Source organism: Ciconia boyciana, chromosome 3 (genome assembly GCF_034638445.1).
Source record: "Ciconia boyciana chromosome 3, ASM3463844v1, whole genome shotgun sequence".
Classification (NCBI taxonomy): Eukaryota; Metazoa; Chordata; class Aves; order Ciconiiformes; family Ciconiidae; genus Ciconia; species Ciconia boyciana.
Genome location: NC_132936.1, coordinates 42,054,282 through 42,075,755, shown reverse-complemented (window position 1 = coordinate 42,075,755; position 21,474 = coordinate 42,054,282). Strand labels below are relative to the sequence as shown.

Here is a 21,474-nt window from a genome sequence, read left to right as displayed (position 1 = left end):
CACAGTGTTCAAGAGTCAATGCACGCTTTGAAAAATGTCGCTGCCCCTCTGCCGACACACTACATTTCTAAGGACTCGGCGTTCACCACAGCTGCGTCCGCTGGGAAGTGCATAAATACAAGACATGCACTATACTGTAAATTCACATGAGCTACTAAGTATAAACTTTAAGGAAATCTAAATGCTAACCTCAGTCACATTCAGAATGGTAAAGCTATGAGGGCATTTTCACAGACAATGGCCTAGGAGTTATGTTAGTTCCCAGGGATTTTGCAAAGCGTTTTTCTCTTGTTACCTTGGTAACGGCTACCTTGGCACCCTTGTTGATAAGCTGCACCACATTCTCCACTTGGCCTTTGTAGGCGGCTACGAGCAGGCGTTCTGAAAGCAGAGCGACCACATCCTGCTGGCTCATGAATTAGGAGAGAAAGGTTTTCAGGTTTCTTCAGTCCAAAAACAAAGGCTTGGGATCAGTTCAAGCAGCATGCAGGCAGGCGAGGAAGGACCCCAGCTCCCCGGACAGTGACGTTATTGCTATGCCATCATCTGGACCTGGGGATCAGAAAACAACACTGCCATCAGCAAGGTTTCAGAGACGGAAGCACTGCAGCGGCTCCTCCCTGAGTGTTCGTCTTTGCACCGCTTTGGGAGGGGGGCACAAAAAACCCTCGGAGCCTCCTGAAGACACTGCACTTCTGTTGCAGTGCAGAGGGATGTAGACAGTAGCACATTTTAAATGTACCCTCATTCCCCTAGTTTGGGACAAAAATCCTTAAACTTTCTGAGAGCTTAACTCTCTTTTGGCCTAACCCGTATTTGTGTTGCACCCTTTCATTCTCTCCTTCCCCGCAGGTTTCCCAGACTTTAATTAGCCAAGGATGGGGTTAACTACCTCCACTGCTAATAGTAGTTCAGCCTGTGTTGGCCAAGGGAACGAGAATAGGTTATAGTTACTGGCTGCTAATATAAATATACAAACCTCTGCCCTGGAAGGATGGAGTGCAGTCAGCAATTAAAGGCAGCTGACTGTTCCTTCACGGGTATAAAATGCTTCACAGCCTCCCCCGAACCATCCCAAGGGCACCTTTGGGAAGGATCACAACCTGCAACTGGGAAACACTCATCTTTGCTGTCAGCGAGAAATGATGTTTCCCCCACAGTGCTGACACCACGCCACACTGACCCCAGAAACAATTCAGATTTAGCACTCGTCATGCAAACTCATATTCTTCTTCCGAGGCTCCACCGACCCATCCAATGAACCACTGGAGCTGAAAAGAGATTTCTGAGATAATTCCAGAAAATGTATCTGCAGATCACTTTGAGCTGTAGGATCCAGAACCTGCCCAGTTTGGGAGGATTTCAGCTTTACCTGTGCTTTTCACACTTAGGTATTTAATTGTTTCAGTACAGGAAAAACACCTTCAAGATAGCCAGTGTGTATACAGATGATTTCTCTTTCTCTCTCTCTTGAAATATCACTGCACTGCTCCCTATCAGCTACCAGTATTACAGGCTTTGCATAGTCTAAGGGTAATTGGTAGAGGAACTAGATGATCTTGGAGATTGATAGTGGAATACAATGTCTTTCACCCTTATGTTATCCCTTTGAATCCATCTCAAAACAGCAATAACTAAAAGCTATCACTGCTTAATGGCTTTGCTGCCCCCCTAAATTGATTTGTTTGTCTTGGTTTAGCTGATAGTACAAAACCCTCCCCATCATAATCCCACCCCTCAGAGTACAGACATTTTTGCTAACAGCTTCAGCAGGGAGATCATCGCCAGCACAGCAGAAAGATTTAATTTCCATCCTCATACCAGGAAGACACTCCCAGAAACAAGGAGAAAATGCATGGGTGGTTGTGGCACATGAACTCCCCATCTTCTAAATACTGGGGGCGAGACCTTTATATGAACATCACTCCAATGTTGTAAGGCCGTATCCACCAGTACACATCTGCAACAAAAAGGTGCTGTAGCCCTGTTTAAATGAATGGTTAATAGGATATTGTGATCCTCTGTGTCATCAAAGTGGTATCCAGAGTTCCTGGACCCTGCAGGATCACTGATCTACACTAAACATTTTTGATCACAAGCTCGCGTATATTAAAACCATGTTGGTTAATTTGTAGCAGTAGATGATACTAGCAGGATTTAATTTGCACTCCTATGGTAATTTGTATTAATGAATCTTTAAATGCTTTGTAAGCATTACTTCTTATAACACCCTTTGAGGTACATATTATGCTCAAGAATATTACACGCATTTTAGAAAAGGGCCCTTTAAAGCACACGAAAGTTCCTGGTTTCTCCAAGGTTAATAGAAAAGTTACATCACAGAGGAAATAACTCCAGATAATTGACTCTTGATTTCTAAGTATAAGCATTAGGTAATACTATTTCCAGGTAAAAGACTCAGGTTAGTTTTTCTTTAAGACCCTCTTGCAAACATGTTTGGAGCAACGTGGAAATAGCTGTACATTTCTTCAGAGAAACAAGACAAAAACTTTCTGGGCCTCAAAGGCAGCACAAGGGACAACAGAGAAGCGGTGCTGTACCCTGTGCCACTGAACCAGTCTCACCCACACCCTCAATGTGACGGACACAGTTTGGACACTGTGGTAACACGGAAAAGATGGAAGACAGAAGAAAAACCCCTTGTGTCCTTCAGCAGCACTGTACACATCGTACCCTGCTCCTCTGGCACAGTGACATGCACGGTATAGTACAAACCATGTAAAAAAGCCAAGAAATACAGATGGCCTACACTTAGTAATTTGATCTGTGAAAAGCAACACAAGTTTCAATCTCACCTCCCTAAGTATTTGCTTCCCAGTGACTTGTGCTACCAAAGCAAGTTGAACACCCCAAGCCCAGCCTCCCTGCTCCCAACACATCCCTGACCCTCCCATCACATCCCAAAGCAGCATCTCCGTAACCCAGGAGTGCTTCCCACTCCTTCCCTCCGTGACCAGCACACAGTGCAGGGGAAGCCTCTTTCTCCGTGAGCTTTTCAGGCAGTGGGGTGGTTTGTTTCTGTGCCAGCCCTTGCCTGTGCAGCCATGGTTTTCAGATGAACTGTACCATCACCTGTTTGTCCCCATCCTTTCACCTAACCTGGCTGCCTATACTTTGGATGGAGTCATGCACAATACACTGACAACTCTGTGCATCTTAAAACATCTGTCGTCAGACCCTGCTTGGTTTTCTTACCCCTTAAATTAAAAAAAAAAGCAGTAACATCATTGTCACTGAGAGATTTCCATATTCACTGCAAAAATCTCAATGGAAACATTTTCCTGACACACTGACATTTCTGAGCATATTCGCAGAAACTGTAGATGTTCATTACATCTTAGCCACACCGCTAGAAACATACACTAATACCTCAACTGACTCGCAACAGTGCAAAGTTTAGCGCTGCCAGGAAAAAGTCTGGTTAACAGGTACATACCTACGCAAGGTAAATGCTGGAAATCGTACTCCCTAGTTTGATTTTGCTCCCTCTCTCTTGCTGCCTTCCCATTACTGTAGTACATTCCCCCTGGAGATCATGAGCCTCCTCAGCCTGCTATGCCCTGCCACGCTGGAGTGCCAGACTGCGATGGCACCGCTGTTATCATGTAGTTTGCCTTCTTGCCTCTTCCACCACTTGGATCATGCATAAAAGCACAGCAAGGAGTTGATTCAGCTATCAGTCTTTTACGGATGTCTCCCACGTTGTCCAAGTCTCCAGCAGTCATCGGTCCCCCTTCCCGGAGAGCAGTCACGTCACAAGCCTGGCTCCCGCTTCGGGCTGTTTCACAGACGAGTGCTCACACAACAGGTCACATTCCCCATGCCGGCTGCTTTACATCTCCTCAGCTGGGATTATTTGCAACTCAGAAAAGCGTGTCCGATTAGGATAGGAAGCCCAGACAACTGAAAGACCAACTTTCATTTTCTCCTGAGCTGGTAGGAAAAGGCGATGGGTGGCTACTGGGAGCGGGAGGGGGAACAACCTTCTCATCCTCCTCCCAACAGACCTTCCCCAGCGCAGTGGCTCAATGGGCAGTGGCATCGCTCCCTGCCAGCTTTAACTCTCTACATGCCCCAGACACACAGAGCATCTTTCCTTGAACACATCTGCACCCACAGCAGGAGGAGGAGAGGGTACCAGATGCCCAAGGACTACAATTAAAAGCTCGACCGCCCCTTTCACACCCAGATGGTGCAAAATGAACCCGACAACATGATTACAGGCGCTGCATCGCATCCCTGCTGCCAGCACCTGCTGCCCAGAATTAAATCCCTCATTATCACCCCCCAAATCCGGGAGCTTGGGGGAAGCACAGAGCACAGGAATATTCAAACCCTCTGCCTTCAAAACAAAAAAAAGGATTTTGCTTTAACGTACTTTAAAATAAGAAACAGCCATCTCTGTGCTTCTTTGTTTAAGATCAGATTACTTACCTGGGGCAGGTAGGGAAAGCAACACCTACTTCCCGAGCCTCTCCAGGGAAGCCAGTCAGGTGTGATGCCCACAGGTTCAGTTGCTCTGCCACAGGGCAATCCTTTCCAAGGATAACCTGCTTACCCCATCAGCGGAGCATGGAAAAGGACAAGTTGACCGTGGATTAGTATTCCCGACCAGCAGCAGCAAGGCACCGTCGTCCCCAGGCGCTGAGGTCCAGCCGCATCCCCACGGATGATGCCCGCGGCTCAATGAGTCACGCCACTCTACGGATGCTCCAGGAGATGTTTGGCTGGGACAGCACAGCACGGTGCGGGTGGGCAGCCGGCTGCTCGGTGGCAGGGTCGTAAAGCTCGCAGCTCTGGCCTCTCTCCCGTGCAACTGGCAGAACAGGCGAAAAACACTCTACATACCTCCCCCCTCCCCAGCTCCCTCCCCTCCAAACTGCTGCCAGGCTGCTTCAGTGGCCATACCGCCTACACGTCCGTAACAAAAAAGTACAGGAATTATGATTTTTGAAAGCCGAAGGAAAGTCCAGGACACATCAAACATCACAGATACTGAAAGGCTAGGCAATAGCCTCTCCTAAATTCACAGAAAGGATTAAAAAAACCAGCTTCCTCTCTGAGGGAAGAGAAAAGAGCTGAAAACTATGAAAAATTTAAGAGCTATGAGCTAACCAACTTTACAGTTCCCTGCACTAAATGGAAAAGATGCAATGCCAGAGCACAGGTCACTCTCAGTACAATCACCAAGTTAAATTAGTATCTGAATAAAAGAATGCTTACATAGCTAACAAAAAGTTTCCGTGTGTACCAAGGTACAAGATGAAAGGGAAAAAAAAGAAAAAGAAAAAGGGACCCCACTTTTCTGCAAGGGACCCCAAATTCTCTTTTCTAGTTTATCACCAGAAATGATGCTGAATAGTCCAAGAAAAACTCTCAGCACCTGTAGCTTAATTTTATGCGACATAAATAATGGAATAAAATTATCCTAAATAATTTTAGAATAGCCCAGTGTTAAGATATGGAGTCGGACCATTTTGTTATAGGAGGGTACATAATAGCTACTATTTTATAATAATAAAAAAGTCTTTCTAAGAAAACTTCCTGTGTCTAAATACTGCCCATCTCTTCTTTGCTCGCCTCTCAGAGCTAAATGGGTTTCTTTGCTTATTAGTACATAACAGAATTTTAAAATCTATAAAATGCTCTTTTTCTTGTCCAGCGTCTTTGCAAAGCGGTTTGTCATATTTAAAATATGACATAAACACAAAGATTGTACTCACTCTAGAATAACAGCATTTTTCAGCAGAGTGGATTATTGTATTAGAAAAGAGTGAGTTTCCTGGAACTCATTTTATCATTTACTGCAGGATGCTGATATATCTGCCATTTCTCTCAACTGACTTTAACAGGGTTTTTCCAAGACCTGCAGCACTGCTTTCCTTTAAGTGATTTTTCTCCAGTTCCATCACGGATCCAGTATAAACTACTCAGGAAAAATGTTTGTATTTTGCTAAGGGAAGGACTCTGCCTCTCGCCCCTTCCTGCCCCAAAAGACAGTTAAAAACCAGTCAAAGGTGTCATTATGAAAACCACACCAGCAGCAGCTATATCTGGAAAACAGCAAAGCCCCACCAAGTCAAGAACAATATGCTTTTGATTCATAGTTTCCTTTACATCATCACCAATACTATTTTTGGAGTTAGATTTTATACCAATCAACATGTTGAACTGGACACCTACATGAAAGTCTGGTAGCTTATATGTTGGTCTCTGCTTTTTTTCCTATTGTTTTCTTTGCATATTTTATTGTACCAAGTAAAATTATTCAGTTTTCATATGGGCAGTTGTACGATTCATCACCCAAAGTATCAGCATGGTCTGGGACATCTGAAAACATTTCCTGGGCTTTTTGCTTTTTTTTCCCACTTGTTGCTATTAATTACTTCAACAATGACTATTTAGCAGCCTCCCAGGGAGCATCTGAGTGACAGCTGCTCATCGCGCTTCCCACCACAGCCAGATCGGACTGACTGATTGATGTCACTGCTCCACCGCAGCTGGTGGCCACCTGCAGCCAGACCAACAGCCAACCCCACAGGCGGTGAATGTGGGGAAACAGTGACTACAGTTCCCCAACCGCTTCATCGAGCGCGGCTCTGTCACCCGACCTCCGCCGTCGGCTTCACTGAATATAAATCCTCAGCTGCCCGGCAGCCCTTGGGCGATGCCTTGTCCACCAAAACCAACCTCCAAAGTTGCACCTACCAAGCAGAACGATTTTGGAGAGAGGCACGGACACACAGAGACTAATGATGAAGATCAGAGGCAGTTTCAAGTCATCGGTTAGACATCACTAACCTCCTTGTACAAAGACAACTGTTTTTCTTCCCTGCCTACTTATCTCTTTGCCATGTAGCCCTGACCCCCCTTATCCAATATGCAGGTTATAAACTTACCACATTCCATATAACATGATTTCAGGTTTTTATTTGGCTTATCTCATTGAAGTTTCACAACTTTATTACTCTCGCCACCCTCTCTTTCAACACCTGCGTGCACACACATGTCAAGACCATTCAGTATAAGCAAGCTCAAAGCCCTCGTCAGTTGAGCACTATTTACATGACAAAACAGTATCTATTGTTTGATAGGGGACAGTGCCTGTGTGCAAACACACATGCATGAGATATCTCGCTCCCATTTACATAAAACCAGTTAGGAGGTCTTTCCAGCTCACTGCTGTTTAACAGAAGTGCTGGAGCCCAACCTTGGGAACGAAGCAGGCATGCGGCTGCGCTCATGGGAGAGGGGGGTTTTACATTACGCTCACGCACAGTGGGGCTTCTGGATGGGAGAACTGTCCCTCACCATCATCTTCTGTGCAGGAGCCACCTGCCAATCAATTAAAATGCCACACAGATCCCACCGAAGCTGACTGCAGAACCTCACTGGGAGCAGAAGATGCCAAAATACTTTCCGTAACAAACTCCCTTTCCTCCTCCGCTGCTCTTCCCTCCTTTCTTACTCCCAAGGTACACCCTCCACTGCCAGGAAAGGCCTTCCGACTTCCCTGCTCCACCTCCATACCAGAAAGATGGTTTCAGAGACACTGCTTTTCAAATTACCTACAGCACGGGCAGTATCTGCCATTCAGTTTGGGGACTCCACTGCCCCCATGTCGGTGTGACAGCACAGAGGTCTCCTCCTCCTCAAGTTTGATCTGAACCCTCCTCCCTGCCAGCACAAGCAACCCCACACTCTCCCAGCCAGCACATAATGGCAACTCAGGTAAATATTGCAAAAGACATGCTGGAAAATTTCAAGAAAAAATTAATTCCTACATTTATAGATTTTTTTCCAAGGCCAGAAAACACCACTACGATAACCTAATGCCAGCCAGCACCAAGCCACAAACTTCTGTTTGAGCTAGATCCTCTCTTTTATGAACACAAGTAAAGATGTGCAGCCAGGCAATGATCAGAAAATGCTCTGACTGACAGAGCAGGGAAGAAGAAAACACACACTTACCAGCTTCAAAATATCTTCCTGCTGACAGAAGAGCATTGGAGATGTTCTTCCTCTTCAAGAAAAACACAACTTAGGAGCTGCCAGCAGCAATGACACAATCCCTCCTGTACCGTCACAGCTGACGTCTTGGGAGAGCATTGGAAGACACAGTGAGGTAGCTGGACCAGTGCCCCCAGTTCAGCATTGAATCACAGAGACGCCATGAGTACCCAAGATGCTATGGTATTAGCACAATATTCCTCAATATTGCTAGGTGTCTGGCACGAGCACAAGAGTCTGGCAGGCAGTGTGTCAATTAGAAGCTTAATGAGGCTCAAGCTGAAAGTCAGTGGATTAAATCCTAGGGATGCAGTGGCCAGGGAAGGAGAGAGACGTATTCAGACAAACACGGGTGGAAAGGCTGAGTATGTCCACTGTAACCCATGGAGCGGCATGTGCCCCAGTTATGGTGCACACTGTTACCATCAAGAGAAGGTAATTTTTCCAGTTGCGTCCCATCACGGGGTACTGCAACAGCAAGAGGAAGCACAAATATCCAGGGACCTGGCACACCCTGGAAAATGAGCAAGTGAGAGAAACCAAGCGCAGCGGGGAAGCGAGCACAGAGGTTGCACACCACCGCACGGGGCATGGCATCGCCCCGCCAGCCAGCACAGCTGGGACAGTAATTCTGGCTTCCTAAACCCACGTGCTGATCCCCCAGCACCTCTGTCAAGAAGCTGGCTGTAACACCCAAGCAAAACCATAATCGATGGGCTAAAACTAGCTGCACGTGATTCACACAGGGAACCACTCTAGGGAAGGTCCCAAACCTGCTGGGTCTACCAGAGGGCTCCCTCTGGCCTCAGCAGACTTTGGAAGAGGCCTAAAAATGGCCTCCAAATACTGGGAAGCAACTTAAAAGCATCTCTGAGGAGATCCTAGTAAGGAGAGAGCCCAGACTTTAGTGACTACAAAGCCTTTTGAAAAAGTGTAAGTTTAGGGACTTTATCCTATCCTATCCTATCTGTGACTTTGGGTGAAAGGTAGCAAAGCCTCTCTGATGTTGTGCACGAAGCCTCCATGCTGCGCATTTCTCATGGTGCTCAGTGTTCAGGTTACAGGGCAGCAGGTGAAGGGGACGAAACTTTTCTTTTCGGACCACAGGCTCAATTCTGCACCAGGTTAGGTCAGCTACCAAAGCTGCTGTTTCATGGCTGCGCAGGATCCTACACAACATGTGTGGGAGGTCTCTACTCCAATCCTAGTGCAGAGATGTTCATAAATGACAAAAAAATTGCAACTCATTAAATGATACATTTGTCAGCAGTCTCAGCAAATAGACTGGACTTCCACGTCATTTCTTACATGTGGAGGTATATAATAGCACAGAAACGAGGACAATAAACAGCGATTTCAAGGCTGCAATACTGTCAGTGTTGTACACCAAATAATTACTACACTTACTTCTTTTTCCCACAAAATAAGCCATTTTATCAAAATGACTTCTAATCTTTTTCTAATATATTAATTAAGACATTACTATTTGCAATTTCCATTACTGAAGCATGGAAAATCACTGCCTGTGGATGGGGATCCTTGTCTCCCTCCCTTCTTCATATCCTTCATTGCTTTCTACTCTAGATTAGAATGCACTGAAGTTCTTTTGTCCCTTCCTCCTAGATCACTTTTTCCAGCTCTCTACTTGTTCATCCTCTGCTGTATTTCTTTTGAGGCTTGGTACTCAAAACCACACAGAGTATTTGCAGAGGACTCTTGAAGTGAGCAGCCCTAAAGGCGATCTGGTTGCAAGGGGAGAAATACTGAACGAAGAAGATGTCTGCTGAAATACTGACAGAGAAAATGCCTGCTGGCCTGTAAGCCTGGGAACTGCCAGCCAGGGAACCAGCAGCATCCTTGAGAAGTGCAGCTGGCATCTTTGAAGTGCAGCTGGGTACCTAGAAACCAGAGGCATCCTGAGATACCACCGATAAATGCAAAAACAAGGGACTGTAACACCAACTTACCATCTGAAAAGATGAAAAATAATCTGGAAAAAGGGGAAAACATCCTGAGAAAGTAAGGATCAATAACTGCCATTGGCTGTTCTAACTGCAAGAACAGGAGAACAGTCTGGAAAATAAAAATTGGTCTGAGAGAACAGAAATCATCACCATCTATTGGCCATCCCAGGTGAAAGACAGAAATTAACAGCACCTATTGGCTTTCTCAGGTGTCCTACGCTCCCTTATGTCTCTGTAATACAGAAAGGACTTAATTTTTATCCAAAATGGAGCTTTTCCCTCTGAGAACTTCCCATGCTGCATGTAGTTTTCCTTCTCCTAAACAGGTTGAGCTCCCTGCATGAATGTTCTACAAGATCTCCTAGACAAGCTCTTGGACCCCCACTGGGGATGACTGGCTGACTCCCAACTCCACGACAAGGATCACCTTTGAAGTGATACTCTGCCTGTTACTTTATTGGTCTCCCCCCAGGCCCATTTCTGGGGTCAGTTCAGTTTGTCCTCCCACTTCTTGGATGGTTTGGCCCCCTTCTGGGACTGGCTTGATGCACTTGCTATCGGCAATATGATGAGCATACGTATACATGCATATAAGTAAACTACCCTAATTTTATCTGCTGTTATATTATCAATAAGTTTACTAGGGATAAGTTTGTAGTAACCTGTAATATTATATATATACTTGTTGCTGCTATTATTGATTGCTGCTAGTAATTTGTAATGGCTTGATACATATATATGTATTCGCTGTATTGATCACAGGTATACTTGCTAGTGGTGAATTTTGTGTTATTTTTGGTAACAATAAAGCAGAGAAGTTTAGAGGATGAAGCCTCCGTGTCCTTGTGTATTACAGAATCCCTGCAAACCCACGCTCACGATCTTACTCCCGCAGGCCGGATAACCCTTCAGGTCATGACAACTCCCCAGTTAATAATTCCCTCTGGTCTCCTCCACAGCTCCATTTCTGCATGCCAGAGCCCCAGAGCCAGGCTTGCCTTTCCTTGCAACTGCATCAGACAGATCAAATTCACTTCCCAGCCCACTCCAAACTCCCAGACCTGTTTCTGCAGCCTAATCAGTCATTCTCTGCCTTGTAGGAAGCAGAGATCAGTTTTTACAGTTAAGCAAGTGTAGTTCTTGGCACTCACCCCTGCAGAGTTTCACCCTCTTGATTCTGGACCCAGCGGAGCCAAATCCTCATGGATTTCCTCTCCTGACGTTCCTGCATCTCCTCCCCACTCCACCCTCCCGCAGCGCTTACAGGTCCTTTCTGTCCCACCACCCCATTTGTGAACTAACGGTTAAATGCTGTTTCTATTTTTCAGTGAGTGTGAAGAGCCCAATGGGCCTATTTTAACGCCCATTTCTGTGTAGTTACACAAGCAGGAGGGACAGAAGCAGTAATAACTTGCAAAGCCAAAACCCACAAACATTTCAAGCAGCAAGAGAGTATCTACTTGGAAACCCTTTTTTATTGTGTTAAACGAGTGTTACGTCGTATTTTAAAACATGCTGCAGTCCTCTCAGGACTAAAGTAATTACTTTTACTAGTAGCACCCCACAGCTGCTAATCAATCCAAAATATCTAGATAACTTAAGTCAAATCCTTGCAAAAAACAAGTCTGGGTGATAAAAATCACTTTTTTAAAAAAAATAATTAAATAATGCATTTTGGAAAGGGTTCTATGCATCAGATTTTTTTTTGCTGCTTTACTGTATGGTGGTATTAACCCTGAGATCTTTTAATGCTGATGGCATGGCTGATCCTGTTTCCATGTCAGCTTGCAAGGGTGATAGGAGACAGCTGTGCAGGGATTATCTCAATGGAAAATCTCTGGCAAGACCAGAAGTTGCACTGGTGGGAGCATGTTAATGAGGGAGGCTTTACGGGGGGAAAAAGACCCTCCTTAGACACTGACAGTTAATATTTCTTCCCCAATAACTCATGCACAGGCCTTGGGTCAGAGGTCTCCATCATGGAAGCTGAGGACAGTGAGACTGAAGTCCTGCAAAGGAACGATGCCTACGGAGCTGTCACACTACTCCCTCCTCCTCCCAAAATGAACTTGTAGTACAAACAGTTTACTTTTTTTTCCTGTTAAAACAACCTCAAGGGATGCTTTCTTATGAGTTATGAAGGTGCATCTTCCATAGGTAAAACACGTATTGACTGGCTTCCACAACCCCTTTTAATCTGCACCTTCCCGAATCATGGCTTCCCATCCACCTCTGTAGCTCACAAGGCAGCAGAGTGTAACTAGGAGGTCTGCTCCCCACATTGCAGTGACACCCTGAGATGCAAGGCTTCCAGTCTGGGTCCCTGGGCAGGTACTTCTCAGTGTTAGGTACCACCCTCTCCCAAGTTACCATCTGAAGCAAGCTCTCTAACTTACCAAGGGAAAATCTTCCTCTGCCAGGGAAGGAGACTGAATTACTTTGCATATTTTCAGACATCAATAAATGTATTTGTGTTGTGGGAGAACAGACAACTTTCTCTCCATGTAGATGTCATCGTGCCTATCACTATATACAGTGTCCCCGATTTTAATGTTCACATTAGCAGGCAGTAAAATGAGCACTGAATATCTTCAGGGTTTGGCCCCTTCATGTACAACATCCATCAAGGACAACATGTACAGAACAAATAGCAAAGGATATGAAAGTATTACTTGCTTCATAAATCTATTTGCGATTTGCAAAAAAAATCATTCACTATGGGCTAAATATATTTTCCTCAAAGAGGATCATAAATCAATTCAGAAGCTTTCTGCAGATGTCTTGATTTCTCATCCAGTTGCTACACCTGAAGGGGCTGCACTGGAGAAGGCTGACGTTACTGCTTCGAATGGTTGGGCACTCTTTTGAATGGGTCCAGAAAACTGCGTAATTATCATTATCTTTTAAAAATACCATGACTACCACACTATGAACCACCATCTGAATCTCTAGGTCCATCTAGTAGCAGAATTTCAGTATTACACAGATGAAGACCTTCACCACCGAGAGGAAACACATTTTAAAACAACAGCTTAACTGCACAATTAATTCTTCATGTAAAATGCTGATGCCAGTGAGTACTGTACCATTCCTGTTGCAGTAAATGTAATAGATCTAACATATCTGCTCTGCTTCACTGATAATTAGTCTAAGTAGGGCCATTACGAATTTATGAATCAGGTGCCCTGACTGCATATATGATCTATCAAAGGCAGTTTTAACTGTCTTCACCATCTGACCCAACATCGCAACATAAAAGTATCACCAGGGTAATATTTCCTAAGTACCCAGCCACATTTTCAGTGTTTTCTGGGGGCCTGCTATTGAGCAGATGTTTAGTATCCTTGCCAGGAGCCCCGCACAACCTGGTGATAATTCCCAAGAAGGCTGGCAACAGTTTGTGAGGGACATGCAGCCAGTTCTACCTCACTCACAGAATCACGGACTGGCTGAGGTTGGCAGGGATGTCTAGAGGTCACCTGGTCCAACCTCCTGCTCAAGCAGGGCCACCTAGAGCCGGTTGCCCAGGACCATGCCCAGAGGGCTTTTGAATATCTCCAAGGATGGAGACTCCACAACCTCCCTGGGCAACCTGTGCCAGTGCTCGATCACCCTCATAGTGAAAAGGTGTTTCCTGATGTTCAGAGGGAACCTCCTGTGTTTCAGTTTGTGCCAATTACCTCTGGTCCTGTCACTGGGCACCACTGAGAAGAGCCTGGCTCCATCTCCTTTGCGCCCTCCCTTCAGGTATTCCTGTACATTAACAAGATCGCCCTGAACCTTCTCTTCTGCAGGCTGAACAGCCCCAGCTCTCTCAGCCTTTCCTCATAGGAAAGGTGCTCCTGTCCCTTCATCATCTGCATGGCCCTTCACTGGAAAATTAATTAATCTATAGTCACTTGAAGCCATTGAAATAAACCATGTGCTTAAAATCGCACACATGCTTATTGGGTTAAGTGGAAATTATTTCTTCACCCAGAGAACAGGAAAGTATATAAAAGAGCAGGGTATGCACTACTCACAGAATAGATAGCACAGCAAACAGACTAATTCGTTACACTTGCACTCTAAATGGTTTCTCTTGGAATGAGATTTTCACCAGTGGGACTCAAACAGCATCCCTAGTGCAAGCAGCTCCTACAGTACACCACCCTGGAGCACACTCACGCTTTTTCTCAGCACTACTGGTATTCTTGCCTACTGTCTCCTTGCTACCTGCTTTGTTGTCTTCTGCTTCTTTTCACATGTACAGAACTCCAAAACCAATATCCAGACATGCCCACCACCCACATGGCCAGTCCATGCTCAGCACTGTGTGCTGCACGTTTGGATCACTCTCATACGTTCCTTCCCCCACCTCTCCAACACAGGAACGTTTTTCCAAATAAATGTAAGAAACAATCAGGTTCACTCCAGCTTCAGTGAAATTTGAAACATCTTCACAAAAAGATTAAAAGCCAGAAACATCTGGATTCCTCTGTCATCCGTCCGAAAACCAGAGCTGTATTTTCATAAATTCTTATTTTAGAGGCTGTATGGCATGGACTACACTTTTAAGTCATGAGCTCACATGCAAGTTTTACTATAGAGCTAAGACTTGTGGTAACAGTTAAAAAATTATCACTTCCATTATATTACAAAATTTTCCTCCCAAGACTGAATCCCATTGATGACTGAAGCCAAATCTCAGATTCATGAGAGCAAAACAAAAAAAAAAAAGATTGCGAGGAAGTGTTTGGCACTACCTCTGCTCTGTCTGCTCTGACCACAGATGGCTGAATGCAAATTTTCAGGACTCTCCAGAACTCAGGGGCTGTCTGGACAGCACTGTGACACCAGATGTGAAGAAAAGGGTTCACTGGGCAGTGCAGACATCTACCACTGACTTGCTTAACTCAGCTAGGCTCCCTTTACGGTCAACAAATACAATTCATGTCATCCTAAAGTACATTTCAACTGTCAGATGAATCACACTCTAAAATTACTTACCTCATTAAGCATCATTTCAGATACTGCACTATAAACATCCAAAGTTAGATTAAATTAATCCTATCCACAGTATCTGTGAGAAACTCTCAGCTTTCTGCAATTTGCTAGAGGACTTTTATCTGCCTGACTTCACCATGACATCTCCTGTCAATGGTAAATCACTGTGATTTATTTAGAATTAAAACACTCAGATTGGAAAAGAAATGCAAAAAACAACTGGTGCAGAAAGTATCAGCAAATCTCAGTAATGACTTGTCTTCTGCACAGACTTAGAAATCACGCCACGCTCTCAGGTTTTATTTTCTAAGCCCTAAACTGCTTCTGGCGATGATCCCACAAGCCCAGGTCATCCTCTAGCATCAAGACTGCCTTATTTCCCAGAAACAATAAAACAGCTTAGCACATGGAAAGCCCCTCCTTGTGCAGAGGATGGGGCTTTCTAGGGGGACAGTCTCTGACTTACTCTTGAAAAACCCTGTCATCATCACAAACCTTATTCCAGCAGGTGCACAGTGCTCTACTGCAACATGATCTAAACAACCGGTTTGGGAACAAATACATTATATCACATCAAACACGTACATTATTCAAATTCCCTCAAATTCCTAGGAATCCCCTAGATGCAACTCCCACTCACACGAAGGAGGCTGACTGGAGAAAGGTAAGTTATTTCTTCTCTCTGTGTATATCATATTTACATATATGTGACACACGTCACATGTCACATGTATATATATGACAGACCTGCAGCTCACTTCTATATCCATCAGTAATTTAAGAGTTAAAGAATATTACAGAATTGCATCCTTCAGTCATTCTGACTCCAAAAAAACACTTCTCCACTTCCTTATTCACTCACATATGTTTTCTACACGTAGCTGAGAGGATGAAAATACTATTTTACACATACATACCTACATATGGATACACATACATACAAGCATGTAAAAATACAGATCTTATTCTTAAGGAACTATGTGCATTCTTACAAAGTGTTTGGTCTGTTAACATTGAGAACTCAGGACGCTAAAGATTTTAAGGAACTATCTCTCCAGATTTTGGCCCTTCATCTTCCTCTCCATTCACCACTGCAGTCCTGTTTTGCATACCAGGGAAATGGTAGGCATTGTATGCACACCCATGTAAGTCATCAAAAACAGTCTTCCACAGAAAGCGTTGCAGGCTCCACCTATCTGAAAATCCAGTATCTCACAATGCTTTCCTGTACCTGAGCATTTATCCTGCTTAAGGATTCACATAGATGTGATTTCTTTTTAAGTAGAAAATGGAATAAATAAAACAAGTAATTGCAATCTATATTTCTAACAACATATTGCTCGGTCTGCCATTGCTTTAATTATGGGACTTACAGCAAAGATTGGTTTGGGCTTTTTTTCTTTTAGGTGTATCAGAATTGTAGATGCCTTGATATGTCAAGCAAGACCATTTCATTTTAATATATTTGCTGTTAAGATAGCCTCAGAAGACATGGAGCTTGCTTTCACTCAAGGTTCAGGAAACAGCAGTGCTGTATCATGCATAACAAGTTAATAACCTATAATGTATATACCTTGGACAAATATCCCAGCTGGTCAAGCACTCCAGAAAACGAAACTCCCCAGGCTGCTGGGAAGGAAACCAATCACTCAATCTCATGCATTTCCTCCCAGCTGGGACTGGGCAGAGCACAGGCAATGTGTCTCAAGGGATGGGCTCCACAGGCACACCTCTTTCAGCTGTGGAAAGGCAGCAGTGGTATCCAGGTTCAAACACCTGGGCAAGGCCTGGACACTGGAGTCACCTCCCTCCAACCTCCCCAGCTGCCTCCTCATACTTTGTAGCATCCCACCGAGTATGCAATCCTTTGGGTCTACAAGTTCATCTCTTAAGGGCTAGAGCTACAACCTACAAAACACCTAAGGATTGCTTTGCAAAGGGCTTCTGAACACAGTCATTCACTATTTGAAATTAAAAGGCCGTTAAAAATCACTAAGAAAACAGAAAGCATCCTGAAGATGTTCTCTGTCTCTCTCTGCCTTTGGAAACTGTGGTTGTGCGCCTGTGTCCTGGAGAAGGCAGGTCAGGACACTGTCCTCCTTATTCCTGCATAGCTCCCCTGCTTGAGCGGGCGAACGTGGCCCACAAAACAGGACGGCTCCTTTCTTGATAGAGCTGTGCAGGTATTTTCCTGTGCAGCCTTCATATCAGCCCCAGGAGCTGGTCCCTTCCAGGTGATCTTTTCCCAGCCAAAGCAGTTCTCCTTCCCAGAAGCCAGCCTCTTGCTTAGAGAAATCCCATTTCAATAGGATTCTTGACACTTTTCGTCACTAGCCTTGAGCCCCTCGTCCTTAGAAACGCAGTTCAACAGCAGTGTAAATGGATAGCAGAGGAGGCAAGGAACTACATACTCCAAAGGACACAGCAGTGTGACATAAATACCATAACCCGGCACCACAGGTAAAACTCCAAGCTCCTCTCACTCTGTATTCACCCAGGAACTTTAATGCATCTCCAAATAAATTTCTGTATGGCATTACTTTAATGCATTTTAGGAGGGAGGAAAAAAAAAAAGTCAGATTTGCTTTTTACTCACTCTTAAGGATCTACCGTTCAGTTTTTTCTGATGAACATTTTACAGCTGTGTCTCACCGAGCAGCCTCTGACTGGGGACAACGGGGATGCCAGCTTCAGTCTTTGCCAGTGCTGATGGCAACAGCGAGTCTCTGTACCACGGTACGGTACACTGCTCCTGTGTAAGGAGAAACATGTCATAAATGGAGCATCAAAGCAGACGGAGGAGTATAGAAATTTAATACCAGTGCTTTCTGCAGCTTTCGGCTGCCTGAATACACCTGGGCAAACCCAGCCATTTCCTCCTGAGGTTTTCACAGCCACTTCCCGCTATAAACAAAACAAGTTCAAACCATGGCCCTCCAGTTCGGTTCCCACTAGCCGATCTCTGAAAATCCAAAGCAGTGAGAGCTGCACAATTATACAAACAAGGAAGATGAGACAGAGACCTTCATATCTTCCCAGAAATCACGTGACAAATCAATAAAATCAGGAAAAGGACTTGTTCTGCTTCTCTCTCTAGTACCTTCCCCATCACATCTTGCTGTCACCCCGGCCCAGGCATCTCGTTTCAGCCATGGCACTTAGGTGGACATGAGTGAGTAGATTTTTCTCTGGCTATTGGAACTTATTAGACGTATTCGCCAAGGTTTCCATTCTCAGCCTGTGATCCTTCTCTTGTTCTCTTTACACAAATACTCCTACTAGCTCCCCTTTCTTGCTGCTTTTCCAGGTTTATTTGTTGCCATAACTGTTGTTACATCCTTTCTGAAGCCAGCATATCCCCTCTAAACTCCAGACAGACTACCATGTTAGCAGTATTCGTGAGCAGATGAGAAGACTTACAGGCCTGCACTACCAAAACAAGCAGGTCTTTACAATTCCTGGGTCATAAATTCAACCTTTGAGGCACGCAGGGGTGGAGGGCCGGGGGCTCACAGTGGTTTCCTTTCCAAAGGTAAAATGGCAGCTCTGTTCATCTTTAGAAAAGCAAGTTGCAGAAGCTTCCCCAAGGCACAGAGGCAGAGTGAGCAGCTGCCACTTTAACAAGGAGGAAATGGACTTTTACTCTCCTCCTAAAATCCCTGCGGTAGAGGCAAAGGATCTGCCAGAGACTAGGCTGCTGGTAAAACAGAGCAAGCCATAAAAGTAAACGATGTGCTCAATTATCGCCTCTAAACAGCAATGACCGCACTGGGGAGAAAGGTGACTTCTCTTTCTGAAGCCCACTGACACGCTACAGAAACATAGATTGACAATGACAAGCTTTCCTGCCCCGCCTCTTACACCCAGCAAAGATAAGAAATATTCCGTATGAAAACTGCTAGCAAATGGGGGAAGTATTCTAGCAAAGCATTACGCCACACTTGCCTGCTTCTTCCACGCTTCACTACGTATCTGCTTCAGGCCACTGCTGGGAGACGGACTTCTGGACTAGCCAGGTTTCACCATTCTCACGTACAGGTGAAAGAAAGGCTGCAAAAGAGCATACGATCCCAATGCTGAGCATGTGCTTCAGTAAACTCACATGCATCTTATAAAAAGTTAATACTTGTATAGTGTGGTCTTTTTTTTTTTCTTCTTCTTTTTGAAAGAGTGATGCCTTTTCAATTGAACATTTTTGTTAAGCAATACTGGAGCAGTGGTCATCTCCTCCCCTTATGGTTAGAGAGCAGACCAAATAGTCTGCCTGGGAGTGCCTGGCTCCGCAGGCTAGAAATGAACCCTCTGGTCTCAGTGCAATGTCACTGCTTGTTCAACGGTGTTCACAAATGATGGAAGTCACTTGGCCTGCTTGAACTTTTGAGAACTGCAGACAGAAAACTGCTAAGAATAAATAATCTCTCTTGATCTCTGAAGCATAAATCATTGCGAAATGCCAGTTCAGCGACTTCAATTAGAATATACTGTTGGAAGACCTTACCATCCCTCTTCCCTACTAATTAACATCTCTGCATAATTCAGCTGCTTTTCCTATCCTTTTTCCTAACGCATTCAGATCAGATGATGTGTTTATGTACAAAAAAGTGATAATACAGAAAGGCACTGGAAAACTAACCCTCAGTTACGTCTGTGACTTGACACTTTTGTACTGTTTTGCTGACTGTGTTGTCAATGACAATGTCATTGTCTTGCAAATACACTTTTCTGTTTCATTTTAATTAGAAACATCAATTGAAATATACAGAACCAAATAAATAAACTATCTAAACTACAGGTAGACTATTAATAGCCATGCTCAACATGATGTGCAAAAACATGTAGCCTAAAGTTAGAATCACAGAAATGGAAAAGAGAGAGAGATCTCCAGAGCTTATCTAATCCCTTCTTACAGTTTTTACCATAGCTATGCTTACCACAGTTTCTCTGGGGTTTTTTTCCAGTCTCACAGCATCAAATGCAAAACTTTAAACTGCCTTGTTTGGAAGCCATTCTTCCTTTCTCAAAATCCTCATCATTCCCATAGGACATTAACACCACTTCCCTTAAGTTTGTTGAAATTAAGCCCCTTGTCTTTATTCCACTGCTCCCACTCCTTCCTTCTCTAAAAATCATAAATGCTTTTTTTTAAAGGAAAAATTAGGAAAAAAAACCCTTTCCAATCTTACTTAAAGTAGAATAAAATAGCTATACATCTTTCTCGCCCTTCCTCACATCCCTCTCTCGGATGAAAATTTTTTCCCAGTACACTTCAAGATGCACGATGGGCATTTACTGTCTTATAAGGAAACGAGAAAGTCCTCTGTGACTATCAAGAACCTTTACTATCATTAACAAACTCAGGTAGAAGCCTGTCTGATTTTTCTTTCTTTTTTTTTTTAAGGTCAGGTGAAGACCCAGCAGCTCCTTAAAATACCAGTAGGTAGTTTAGATGCTATGCTTCAAACTCCTTGTTCAAGTTTCTTCTTCAATTTTTATTTCTGCAATCAAGTCGGAATGTGGAATCTGACCCACTAGCAATCACATAAGTACAGCTACTGACAGCGAGTACAAGTCAGACAACAGCAGAAGAATCAGACATGAAACCATCTTCATGTCCTAAAGGCCTAATGCAAGCATGAAGGGTGGTTGTATCGATACGCTGGACAGTCCTAACCCAAGCAGCCACAGATGGATTTGCTGGGCCCAAATGTGTGCTTGCAGCAAACCCCAACCTCTCCAACTGTGATGCTTTGATGCATCAAGTCGTGACACCAGAAAACAGTTTGTGTGCGAGGCTGCACGGCAGGGAGACCCCAACACCACGGCACCTGAAGAAGGACCCGAGCACTGGGCTGCACCTGGGCAGTAAGGCTCCCAAGAAGGACCTTGCTCGGCGGTGTTGCTACCGTAGACAGTGCAACACCATGACCTCTGCGGGAAGGAGCTCAGGAAGGAAACCAAGAGCTGTGAGTTTCACGTCCAGTGTACAAGGCTTGACAGGGTAAAACCCAAACATTTGCTCTTGTGTGGCCTCCAGTTACCCAGAGGGGCTGCTGGGTGCGCGGAGCTGTGCTGCATGAGGGCTCAGGGCAGATGGGCAGCATGCCTGAGGACAACCAAGTTCAGCTGAACAAAACAAAATGGGGAAGTCTGATTTTGCCTTTCAACCCAACCACTGTACTGATCCCATTCAGAGTACAATTTAACAAAAATAGTCCAAGCTGGCTTTCTTCTCTTTTCTTTTACAGCATGGTCCACTGAAACACAAGCTGTTGACAATACAAAATACAGCAACACTGAATATAAGCTGTAACTCAATTCATGGACTGCAAAAGAAGATTAACTTAACAAGACCTAAGTTTGACTCCTTTTATCCTTTGCTGTATAACTTAAGCCATTACTAATTAGCCACACTTTTAAGAAGTTCTTGCAACTAATGCAAATGTTGGTTGTTAAGTTCCTATTCATACAATGCTTCAAGATTTAAATCATGTTT

General features: G+C 44.4%; 1 protein-coding gene across 10 annotated transcripts in view; it reads right to left on the bottom strand.

Annotated features, from left to right (window-relative positions):
- ANKRD6 (ankyrin repeat domain 6) overlaps positions 1-21,474 on the bottom strand; it is a 118,315-nt gene that overhangs the window by 35,503 nt on the left and 61,338 nt on the right. For 5 of the 10 annotated variants that reach the window (XM_072855465.1, XM_072855464.1, XM_072855471.1 and 2 more), the window contains exons 3-4: positions 17,578-17,733; positions 296-552 (exon numbers count right to left, since the gene is read on the bottom strand). In XM_072855465.1, coding sequence (XP_072711566.1) covers positions 296-415 — 120 coding nt within the window. In that variant the 5' untranslated portion in view covers positions 416-552; positions 17,578-17,733. Of the gene's footprint in view, positions 1-295; positions 553-16,554; positions 16,610-17,577; positions 17,734-21,474 lie in introns of those variants that run through there. The other 5 variants (XM_072855466.1, XM_072855469.1, XM_072855467.1 and 2 more) reach the window with 5 other exon arrangements.